Below are 12,695 nucleotides of genomic sequence, written 5' to 3' on the forward strand. Positions count from 1 at the left end.
GGTCACAGGTATTCCATTTTTCTGAATGGTCCGCGTCGAGGAGGGGAAAGGTTACGGTGCTTTAGTGGGAGGTGTTGGGTCAGAGTTGGCTGAGGCTCAGCTGACCGCAACTATTCACTGATAGATTACTGACCAGGGACCCAGAACTCTGAGTTACTGTTGTTTTAAACTGCTAATGACTTCAACGGTTCTTATTTATTTATTTATTTATTTTCAGCCTGGGCAGACAGAGTTTAGGTTTGTGTAAATTTGAGCTTAATGGGGTATGACCTTGTGTGTAAACGTCTCCGTATCTTTGTGTGTTGTCTGCTTTAACGCATTTTTCATTAAAAAGACATGGAAAGGTTTTGGCCAAGCAACTTAAATTGACGTTTTCGGCCAATAATGACATTAAAATGAGTAATTAATATGTTTTTAATGGATTTCTTCCTCTTCAGCATGGTTTGTCATTGATGTTTTAGCTTTTCCCGCATCTTGTGTTTTCCCTCCAAAGCCTCGGTGTGGAATTCAGACTCTCACAGCAGGAAACAGGAGGGAATGTTGTTGAATCTGCCAATCAGTGGCTATCACCTCTGTCTAACCTCTCCACCTCCACCTCCACCTCCCCCTCCTCCTCCTCCCTGCCAGCCCCCCTCATCCATCCCTCACAATGCTGTTTCTCCTCCAGCCGGCTAAATCGGCCCGATCAGCACTTTGCCACAGTCAGACTGTTAGAGCAGGAGGAGCTGGACTCAAGAGTCTGTTGCTGGAGTCGCAGTGAGTACAGCTGTGTGTGTGTGTGTGTGTGCGTGTGTGTGTGTGTGTGTGTGTGCGCGCATGGGAATAAAAAACATCCCCACAGCATCCTTCAGCCGCCCAGCCCGCCTGCCCAGTGTTCAGACTACCTGTTCAGGAAGTAGTGGTTGTACAGTAGTCTGCACATTGGTTAGGCTGGCTGGGGAAGCACGGGACGACTCACGCAAGAAGACACGAAAAGAGAAAGAGAGACGGCGCTCCTAAAGGGGCATCCGGCAGGCGAGAGCACATCGGGCTGTGGGAACACGCAGCACCACCCCTCGTCCATCTGGACAGGCCAAGGCACACGCCTAAATAAAGCACCCGCGGGCCCCACCACAGAGGCCTGGCCCTCGTCTGCCGTGGATTTATGAAAGACGGACACATAAATTCCGTCAGCTATAAAGAGACATGAGGTTACGGTTTATCCTCGCTTTGTAGAATTCTGTGCATAACTTGAACCGAGAGTGAAATCTGATGAAGGTATGAGTGTAACAAAAAAAGTTGAAATAAAAGATGCCTGCTTATCTATTTTCTATCTGCTGTTTCTTTTTTGTCCATTCAAACTGGTTTGGGGATTAAACAGTTTTTCAAATTACACAAAGTGAGAAATCCTATATTGAACAACATAATCCATAAAGGAATCATATAAATATAAGAGGCGGTTTCATGGCGACCTTCACATATTTTACAGTTACGCAAAAAGATAACTTGATCACGCAGTAAAGCCCCAGCGTCACACGGCGCTGCTGACCCAAATGTGAAATTACTTCTCGGCCTTCCCTGCATCCATTTTCGGCCGCTTTACCTCAAATGACCATGTAATGTGCAGAGAGGCAGGAAGCCACCATACAAAAATGTTGAAAGAGAAGCCACTCTGTCATTGTCTGTTTGCAAGCCGTTGTGTTGCTCTCGCCAAAAAAACTAAAAGACAAGAAAAAATGGTTTTTGGCTTCAGTGTTAGTAGGTGACGTCATGATAAACTTTACGAGTTTACCTCGACCCCCTGTCTCGATCTTTCCAAGACGTTTTTCTCTTCCATGTCTTCACCGAGGCCACAGTTTGTCTTCGAGACTGCACATCTTTGATAAAGCCGACCCACTGGTTACGCCGCTCAGTGCTGCTTATGTGTCCCGAATACACAAAAGCAAAGTAGAGGGTAGAAACATTCACACGGTGTCGCATCACAGGGCCTCGCTGCAGGAGTTTAAACCACCGACCAACCTGTTTCCATTTAGAGCCCTGCCACCAGGCACACAAGCTTTTTTTAAATGCAGTCGCCGCTCCAGGAACACGCACACAAACCCACACGAAAGTGCACGCACACAGAGACACGCTGCGAAAAGCGGAGTGCACACACACAAACACATGTATCTGGGGAGTTCGCTTAAAGCAGCAGACTCCCCCCAGGATGTTTACAGCTGGGATCACCAGGCGAGTCTGGCTTTCTGGCAGCTTTACAGCAGGAGCAGGGAAACCCAGGCAGGCAGAGACACACACACACACACTCACACAAATGCACACACACATACACGTGCACAGAGCCAAAAGGGCACCCAAAGAAAATACGTCCTAGAGCCACTAAAGGACAGAAAAGTCATATCTGTGTGCCACACCGTCTTCATGCATCCATATAAAATCAATTATAAGAATATATGAATATCACATTTGATGAGAATCAATCCCTTTACAGTCTTGTGGGTATTTTTTTAAGTGCATTTTTCTTTTTAGCCATTCACTGTACATCCCTCTCGTTCTTTCTACCTCCCTGCTTTGGGGAAGCTTTTAGCCTGATTCAAAGTATCGGCATGTCCTGTGGTAATACAGACCAGAAGGTTTATGGAAACACACACACACACACACACACACAGAAACACACACACCCCAGACACTAATAATAACTTTCAACCCAACTACTGGTGCCAGGATGTTTTGGTTAGTGTTGGTGTGTGTGTGTGTGTTTGCGTGCGTCCGTGCACGTGTGTTGCCAGACTATACTGCAAGGGTTTTCCCCATGACGAGCGGCAGCCCGTAAGATGGCACATGGCGTTGCGATATTTTGCAAGTTAGTAAAAAGAAACATGACGTGTTTGTTTGAAACTGCACAAAAAGTTGCACAACAACAGTTTTTTCTCAGCAGTCAAACTTTAACAACTTTTTTTGTGCCGTTAGCCTGAGCATAAATCTGTTTCGGCTTTTTCTCAAATGTGTGTATTTTGGCGAGTATCTGCCCAGGTGCACGTATTATCATAAGCTCTCACGAGTACTCTAACCTCGGCTGGGAGTGTGTCTGTGACCCTCGGATACATAAAAAGTTCAGCTTGGATAGGAAACATAATGGAAAGTTTCTTTATTTCTTTCTTGTTTTCCCGTTTCTTTTCTCTTTCACAGAGTCCCCTGCAGCCTTGGCTCTGAGCTTTAACACGATCCACTGTGTGCTGGTTTTGGGTCTCCCTGCGCCCTCATTTTTCCACGTTCAAATAAATATACAGTACAAGCAGGGGAGGGAAAGATGGAGGGAGGGGACGAAGGAGAAAAAGAGGGTGATGAAGAAAAGGCTGAGAATGGACAGATGGACGAGGGAGAGGAAAATTAATTTGAGTTTTCCTCAGCGTTTCGATGAACTTTTGAGATTGGATAAAAGGAGCGATGAGAAAAGTGGGGAGGACATATGTAAGGGAGATTATAAGAGTCCAGATTAGCCCCTTTATATTCCTCCTCCTCCTCAACCTCCTTCCCTTTCTTCTCCCCACTTTCTCTCCCTTCACATGGTCCTGGTTACTCCTGCTGCTCACCAGTTAACAAAAGACACTCCTGTCTCCTCCCCTAAAATCCAGTCCGACTCTTGCTCCGTGCCCCTTCTTTGAAATGAAATAAGTTTATTAGAAGCAGCTTGTGTGTGTGACTTTGTGTGTGTAAGAGTGTGTACGTGTGTGTGTACGTGTGTGTAAGTGTGTGTAAGTGTGTGATTGGGAACAGGGCAGGGGGCTCTGGTATGCACATGTGTATGCCAGCTTCGGTGTCTGACATGTTGGGGGGTCTTGACTCTTTGGAAAGGGCCTTCTCATTGACACACACACACACACACTCACACAAACACACCCTCACACACACATCTGTGTCCGAGGCCTGAAGACAATGAGACTGTTGCTACCCCCTACTAGTTCTGCAACACATTATGGGACCCTGCTTTGACCAGTCGGCCCAGTAACAGAGCACGTCAGGTCAAGTCATCTCAACGTGCAGAGGAAAAGTTGACCAACAGTCGCATTTGCCATTGATATGAATTGGAATTCTTTTCTTTTCTTTTTTTTACCAGAAAGTGGGAAAGAAACAGATCCAACTGATATGTGCATATTCACAGCATCTCACCTCATCGTCCTTATACCAGGACAGAGACTCGGCAGTGAGGACGAACCAGTACTCCTTGGCTCCTCCCTTCATGATGCCGATGTTGTTGATGGTCAGCCAGCCCTTCCTGATCACCTGAGAGAGACACAGACAACACAGGGCGGAGAAAACCATTATGAATGACATCCGGCTGGGCAAAGCCACATCTGTCAGGTTCTCTATGGATCACAAATACGAACCTACGCTAAAATATATGCGGCAGCACAGTAAAATGAAATGACACTGCCTCTAGTGGAGATAAGGAGCAACTGGCACCGAGGTGACTAAACACAGTCCTCCCACTCTTTTTTTCTCTCTCTCGCATTTCATTCTCTCCACCATACAGGAACTATAGAGACAAACAGTACAGGGTGCTCGAGTTATTTACCTTGAACCGATCGCTAACTCCTCTCTCGGGCTGAATGAGAATGTGGAGAAAACGTTACAAAGCTACTCCAACGCGTAGCATTGAATAATGGCCAAATACACAAGGTTGGTCAAGTACCAGCACATTATACGTAGCTGGCTGCTGGGAGGATGGCAGCAAGGGGTCAGCAAGCAGGGTGAAGTTCGAGGACGTATACTGCTGCAAACCTCAAGTGTCAAACTGTATTAAAACTATGTGGGGACATATATATATATATGTATGAGCCTGACTGCTTTCTACTCTATTGTTTTGGGCTTTTTGATAAAGGGGGTGAAATGATTATGTTTGAGTGAGGAGGCTGAAGATCCAGATGCTGCCGACTCAGAATACTTCATTTGAAAAACTGAGATTCTACTCAGAACCTACTTAGGCCACCGAAAGACTATATTTACAGTTATAGAGGAGTATTTGAGATGGACTCTATGGCACAGAGGGAAAAGCTATATCAGACTTTAGATTCACAGACAATATGTGTTGATATGATGCCTTTATTTATGGAATATTTTCACTGTCATACTGAAACAAGATACAATGTGAGGCACTGTTTTAAGTCAAGCTGATTTTTTAAGTCCAAACTTGCAATGTCTGAGATATTTACAGTTTGAACAATATGTGAAAAAACTATCTTCAGACCCACAGTCTGGATGTGGAAAAGATTTTTTTTTAAATGTGTGATCTTTGAAAGTTTAGAGATAAATGAGAGAATGAACGTTTTGTGGGTTTGAACAGAACTTGCGCATTGTGCATATGAATGATCTAAAAGATAACCTTTCCGTTATCATATGTAATGATAAGTCCATAATTTGCTGTTTTTAAATAACATTGTTCTCAGTATGAGTCGGCTCAGTGGACAACAGAAGCTATGGGGCCTTAAACCACAGCCATCTATAAACAGGAAGTGAAGATCCCCTCTGTGTTTACAATGTGCCCCTGACCTTTGACCCCAATCTGGGTGGTTATTATGACAACTGATAAGTATGGAGGTGACGTGTCTGTGCTGCAGGTCCTTATCTTCTCTAGTCTTCTACTACTACTTCTTAGAATGAACTGGCCGGAGGCGGAGAGAGGGATGAAGGATATAAACTTTTCTCTTTTCATCTGAACCTTTTTTCTCTTTTCAAGTGAGTCTTTATCGAATTCAACCTCACTGGAGGTCGAACAGTGCAAGACAACAATTTACAGAACATTTGTCCTCCTGTAGTTTAAGTGTGGATCTGTCATAGGCCATCCTCAGGAACTGACTGAGGACTGAGGACCACTTTATTAGGAACAACTTGTCCAACTGGGGACAAAAGTAAACGTAAGTGTAAAGGTGTGTCTCTCTTCAAGTGCAACCTATGTCCCCAAAAAAGACCAGTGGGTGTCTTTATATCCTGATGGGGACTACAACCTGAATACATTAACTCATTGGGACAATAACTGAGGTCCCCACGGGGAGAGACTGCTTTTGGAAGATTAAGATTCAGCTTTAGGTCCGGGGTAGGCACAGATGTGATGGTTATGGCTAGGGTGAGGTGCTGGAGGATGTCAATATGTCAATGAGCTACCCCAACAGGGATAGTGAAACGATTTCAAATATGTGTGTGTGTGTGTGTGTGTGTTTGTGTGTGTGTTGTGTGTTATATGTGTTATGTGTGTTATGTGTGTTGTGTGTTGTGTGTGTCTGCAGGGAGGACACAGCTGAAAAAAAGGAGGAAAGGGAAGCAGCCAAGCATCCCCACCACAGCCACCTGCCCTACACTGGCAGGGTGAAGCTTATTTCATACACACATGCACAACTGCACATGAATCTCCAATCAGCTAATCACACGTGTGTTACTGCCACTGCAAAGACTTCAACACACAAAATACATCGACTCTGAGCTCTAACTAAAATACCCACATTAATCATATTGTGAAAATAATTGAATCTCAGCAGCGCTGTTGTTTACTCCTCCAAAAACTGTTTTCCATTTACTGCTGAAAGTAAATCTATGTTACAACTCATTTTTTGATGGTGATGATCAGGTTGCATCTAAAACAAATCATCCTCATGCAGATCATACAGATTTTGTTTCTGGGTGGTCTTTTTATAACTTAATTATTGCAAGAAAAATAAATAACCCTCAATATAAAACTATTCATGTTGACTTTCTCCTCAATTGAGACACTAGAATATTTTCTGTCAATAGCAAACAAAGCCTTATGTTTAAAGCTCCCATTAACTAGTGATCTAACTACCAGTCCATAAAATATTTCCACTTGTTAGAAAATAGTCTTCTTAGCATATGTTCGGTTTTACATGTCCATACAACAGATCTCTAATCATGTTAAAAAAGTTTTTTTAACAATTCTATCATGATTCTTTAATTATCTTGTTATTTTTCCGGAGAGTGAAGAATTTCAACTAGAACCCAATACACATAAAGAACAGATACGAACACATGCAGGCCCGTTGTATGCAGAGCAGCAAAACATGAGCACATGTGCATTATTGTCGACCTGCAGACATGCACAGAAATCACACGCACGCACACACACATTCACACACTCTCAATCCACTCCACACACACACATTACTCACCATGATTTCATCCTGAAGGAGAAAAAGCCACAGAGAGAAGGAAAAAGAGAAGAAACACAAAAAGAGAAATCACTAGGAAGATACGAAAGGCAACAAGTTAAGAAAAGGAAAAGGAGGAAGAAGAGGAAACAGAGAAGTACCTCTACTTTTTGTTATTGTTACATAGGCACTGTATTCAAAGAATGTACTGTTTGGTTATTTTTAACCTACAATTTTTCGGTGTCTCTTTATTGCAAAAAATCTGTTAACAGATTTAATGGAATGTTTTGTGGAGAGTAGATTATAAACATAAGTTATGTGTGTGTATTTAGATACAGCTAGAGAAACAGATTTGACTTAAAATGTCAAACCTCTTTCAATTATTCAGATTTTGAGGATTGGGCAAACTTGGCAAATGTTCTTGCTTCTGAAAGCTTTCCTGTCTTTTGATGTTAATATTACGATCGCCGTTGTCAAAGCTTTAAAATCATGAGAACTATCACGCGTGATATTTTGCAACACACACCGGTTTGTGCGCCACGACTTCCGCTAAGAGAACAATTTGTTTCCAGATCCAACAACTGTTGTCCATTAGCGTTTGCAACGTGCGCAGTGTTAGAGCTGCATTGTGTAGGATATGGACTGTTGCCCGGGGGTAACACAATACTGTATAGCTGTGCTGCGTTTCACATGGACAACACAGAGCGCTAAGTGCTACCAGAGCAAAGCCTCGGGGGGAAAAGACTGCATGAAGCTCAAATGTCATGTGTCGGTCCAACAGATGAAACACTTTGGGGTGAATTCAGCGAAGAATGGTGTTCCTGCAGATTAAAGTAGCCTGAGGAGAAGGACACACTTTAACCTGTGGAGACGACAGCGAACACGTCTGCACGTTTGTGATTCACATACCTGGTTGCCGGCCGCCTTCTTCTTGTTCATTTGGATGTTCCTCGGTTGAGCGCTGCACAGAACAGAACACATGCAGCGGTTTGACCTTTGCCAGCACATGTCAACAATTAAGTTTTACATTTGGCTTGTATTAAAATTCTGCAGTATAACTCACTTGGCAAATCCAATAAAGTCCTCATGGTTGGTGTTCATGTAGGACAACTCGATGTCTATCAACAGCAGCACCTGAACAGAGAGAGGCCGTGAGAGGCTATCACGAAGGGCTCATATGTTTCTCATTTAATGAAAATATTTAAAACAATACTCCCCAGGAAATTCGTGACTTGCCAAGAAATGCTATTTTAAATTCAGTGTAACTTCAGTATCGTTCTAAAGCCGTTGCTGAAATCTGTTGTTTCGCAGCAACATGAACAAACTACAGGATATCACAGATCTTTTGATCCTATAGTGTGAAGTGTTTTCATGCAACTAAATCATTTGCCAAATAAATTCTGGTGGCATACGTTGTTTGTTTGTGGAATAACATGACATCACAGATTTCCCAGGGTGGGATATTTCCTACTTTAAACGTACACTATGCAAATTTGGCCACTAGAGGTCTCTCGATCAAAAAAATAACAAAAGAAATAGCTCAATGGGTAATGAAGCAGCGTGGCATCATGGGAGCTGTTGCCTTCACCGCCATTATTTACAAACGGTAAAGAATAGTTGTGATCCATTACGATTAGGCCACCAAAAATAAAAAACAATAACGTTTCGAATTTGAATTAAAGACTATTTCATATAATATTGTTGAGATGCTGAGGTCATTATTTATAACACACATAAATATGGAGGGTGCAGCAGAGAAATAATGTGTAAGTTCATCATTATTCAATAACAATAGAATCCCCCTCTGCACCAGCACAAAACCATTAGTGTTCCTCACTGTGTTTGTAGTTTCTGTGCGTTACCTGGTTCTTAGTGCGGCTTTCCCGGTCCCTGATGTGCTGCGTGACAATTCTCTCCATCTCCTCTCGTAGTTGGGGATACTGAGCCAGCTGTGACCACAGAGATTAGTAGGTAGGTAGCAAGCCCACCCCAAAATACATGGCAACACACACACTGTCACAAATAACTGTCACAAAGTAAACCACAGAACTACTCATCTTGCCGAACCACAACTCAGTTCCACCAATACAACAAAGTACATAACGGGAACACAATTAAACACGTTATCATGTGGCGTTTATCCCAGATTGAGCTCTACTCTCTGCATGTCCAGTTTGTGAATTTGTGTTGGACTGGATTTGTGGAGTAGTGCAAAATCTGTGATACACATACACGCAAAAAAAGAATAAGCAATGTTTCTGGCAAAAAAAAGGGCTTCCTTTTCCCAGCACTCTGTGGGTCTTTTTCCATGAGCTCATTGCAAAACCCACAAACGCAGACATTGGTGGACCTCCAATGTGACAAACACATTTGGATAAGTGTGGGGAAGGAAGAAAAATCAAAATCACAATGCAAGACGGGAAAAACACGCCGGTCTCTTGCAAGTTACAATGCATCTTTCATGTCTGTCGGATGGTTTTGGGAACGAGTGGATATCAATACACCTCCTGTTTCCCCAGTTGATTCACTGCCTCCTGATCTGACCCAGAGGACACACATAAGGAATAGATAATTGTTTTAAATTGGTCACACGTGAATTTCAGTCCAATTGCTGGCATTCAAACTCTTATCAATGTGCAGGCGAGTGAAACTGAAGCTTTTCATTTCCCATTGTGTGGAACTACGTGCAATTATGATACTCACTAGACAAAGTGTTTGGACGGTAGCAGCCGTGCTCCCAATGCAAAGGAACATATCTCTAGATAAACACATTGATTTGAGGGGTTTAAGTGTTGGATCTTAATAGTTAGATTTAAAATACAACAAAAAATGCCATGTTAAGGTCTTAGAGATCGTGGGAGCAGGTCTCTGATGCCAACAGCTACATCAGAGCGAATAAAAATGACAACAGACCTTTTTTCACAACAGACGTTTTGACAGAGAAGCAGGTGATCACAGGTGTTAGTGTCTCACCTGTGATCACCTGGTGGCTCATGTCAAAATGGCTGCTGTGAAGAAGGTCTATAACAGCCAATGGTGGAGGAGGAACTCAAACTGTTATTTAGGTAAAAGTACAAAGAAATAAACCGAGTACCACATTTACTTTTCTATATGAGCACATGCTTTTAAATAAACTTTATGCATTCAAAAGTACTTGAGGCATATTCCGAATACATTGGATTGGATCAGTCCTCATTATTGATTACTTAAAAAATATATAATAAAGCAATATGATCACGTAAATTGTAGGAATTAAGTGGCGTAGAAAGTACACATAATTCCTGATATACGTAGTGAAGTAAAAATGAAAATGTATTTCAAATTTATTTCAGTGAAGTACAGATACATGAAATATCAAGTGTTCAGTGTTTCTATGTACTAAATGTTATTAATGATAAATGTATATTTGCTCGACCGTCATCATACTGATCGACAAGAAGGTCAAACAAGAAGCTTTCTTTCGTGTAAAATTTGTGAAATTCAGGTCCCAATGATTTTCAAAAAATACTTTAGTTAGAAAGCTGTCAGTATTATGCATTCAACTGCATTTCTGCTAAAATATAAATATTTTAAATTGATGGTTAATGTCTTATTTGAAAGCACCAATAAACTACTATCAGATACTTAAAATACTCCACTTCCTCTGTTAGAAACTGATATCAACGCATACTGCCAGTTGGCGAGGTTCATACGCAGAGTTTGATGAAGTATAAAAAGCCTTTAACACGTCAGTATTCACATCTGGATCAAATCAGGAAAGCTCAGGCACACAATGTAAAAACAACACCCAATTTGTTTTGTCAAGTAACTCAACTTGGTAAACAGAGAGGAAAGACTTGTATCTGGCAGCTGTAATTAACAATGCCCCCCCCCCTTGTCCTGGTGCCAATAGAAACACTGTTAACTGATTTGATGGGGAGCACTTCATGCTTTTCACGCTTTGTGAGTTCACGTCATGAAAGTAAAACCTTATACGAAACATGAAAAGTGGATATATTTACTATCAAAGCAACACAACTTGTGCCTCTGGAAAGGTGCATTGCAACTTGAAGGCTGAAGGACGCTGTCAAAATTCTTCAGTGTCCTAAAACTGACCCAGAAACACAACATCGACAGGAGAGAGGAATATTTTCTATAAAAGAAAAAGGCAGCAGGCAGAAATGCGCACATGGATTCAGACTGACGTGCAATGCCAAGGAGCTGGGAGTACAGGGAGGGATGGGAGGGATGGGGGTGGGGGACATCTTCAAACTGACTCCTTTAAGGATTTTCCTAGTCACTGTATATTGTCATACAGCATCTTTAAAAACCGTATATGTCTCTTAAAGTGAATCCAAGATAAAGGAGTGACAGAAAAGAGAAATCCAAAGGAGGTCTTGCTCGCTTTTGGTCGTTTGCTTTGGGAGGAGGCAGCCGGTTGAAAGGGTTAGAGGACGAGAGGTTAGAGGACGAGAGGACGAGAGGATGGAGAAGACGATAGAAAAATAAAAGGGGGAATGAAAGAAATATTGAAAGTTTTATCAATTAGTCTGTGAGTGGAACTACACAATCAGTCTCTCCACTATTAAACCATAAAGACAAAGACAGAAACGAGAATGAGATTTTAACCAAATTAAATCGGAAGATGTTTAGACATCATGTCTTGCATGCAGCTTGTTACATTGTAAATAAATATAAGGCCAATAACTGACAGAAGAGAAATAAACTATGATCAAAATACAGGTTGTGTGGTTACACTAATAAAGTAAGTAAGGACAGACCGATATCTGCTGGATGAAGTTTTGTGTATTTGTTCCATGTCAGTTTACATAATGTTATGAATAATCTAAGATATTGATCATGGGCAAGGTAATGCTATTTAAACACTATGGTTGATTGATCAGCCAGGGACTGAAATATCCAACTTATTTCAGTAATTGTACACATATAAAAAGAAAAATGTAGCGCCATCATATCCTCTTGACCTGGTCTAGAAGTCGGGATGTTTTCTTGTGATTAGTTAAAAAGTTATTTCTTTTTCAAATACTAATAATATTTAGAAATCTACAGGGGAAAGACCTTAGCTAATATTGGTTATGGATGGTTAGATTCAATTTGTTACTAAAAGAAAGCAATGTGTTGTCACTTACTACTGTAAATAACTAATCAGAAGGGTCATTTTCTGAACTGTAAGAAAATAGTTAAAAAGAAAAGTAATATTTAGGACATATCTATCTAAAACCAACTAAATCAAAGTGGCTCTATTTTTTGTAAATTACGCATTTCTTTAACAAAACAAATACTGCGATGAAGCAGTTAAGACCCGGTTCAGTTGTTTAAATCATAAATCTCCAGATATCACTTCTCATATAATAGAAAAAATCTCCAGCCATCAGTCTGCCCCTACATGTGAGATTAACTGACATTATCTGTTATTTTACCTTGTTACTACACTTTTGAATGGTGAAGGTGAGTTCACTCACGACCATATCTACACACTTCAGTGTGGGCCCCTTCAGCTTTTGGATCTGCTTTTTCACTATGGCCTCAAAGGCAAGGTCAGGGGTGAACAGCCCCGTCCTG

At 41.6% G+C, this 12,695-nt stretch overlaps 1 protein-coding gene across 1 annotated transcript in view; it reads right to left on the reverse strand.

The window, feature by feature from the left end:
- The window catches only part of dnm1a (dynamin 1a), a 45,844-nt gene that overhangs the window by 15,358 nt on the left and 17,791 nt on the right, over window positions 1-12,695 (reverse strand). The window contains exons 11-14 of the mRNA XM_053411756.1: window positions 8,996-9,082; window positions 8,197-8,267; window positions 8,043-8,094; window positions 4,147-4,260 (exon numbers count right to left, since the gene is read on the reverse strand). Coding sequence (XP_053267731.1) covers window positions 4,147-4,260; window positions 8,043-8,094; window positions 8,197-8,267; window positions 8,996-9,082 — 324 coding nt within the window. The remainder of the gene's footprint in view (window positions 1-4,146; window positions 4,261-8,042; window positions 8,095-8,196; window positions 8,268-8,995; window positions 9,083-12,695) is intronic.

This window comes from Pleuronectes platessa, chromosome 19 (assembly GCF_947347685.1).
Source record: "Pleuronectes platessa chromosome 19, fPlePla1.1, whole genome shotgun sequence".
NCBI classification, from domain to species: domain Eukaryota; kingdom Metazoa; phylum Chordata; class Actinopteri; order Pleuronectiformes; family Pleuronectidae; genus Pleuronectes; species Pleuronectes platessa.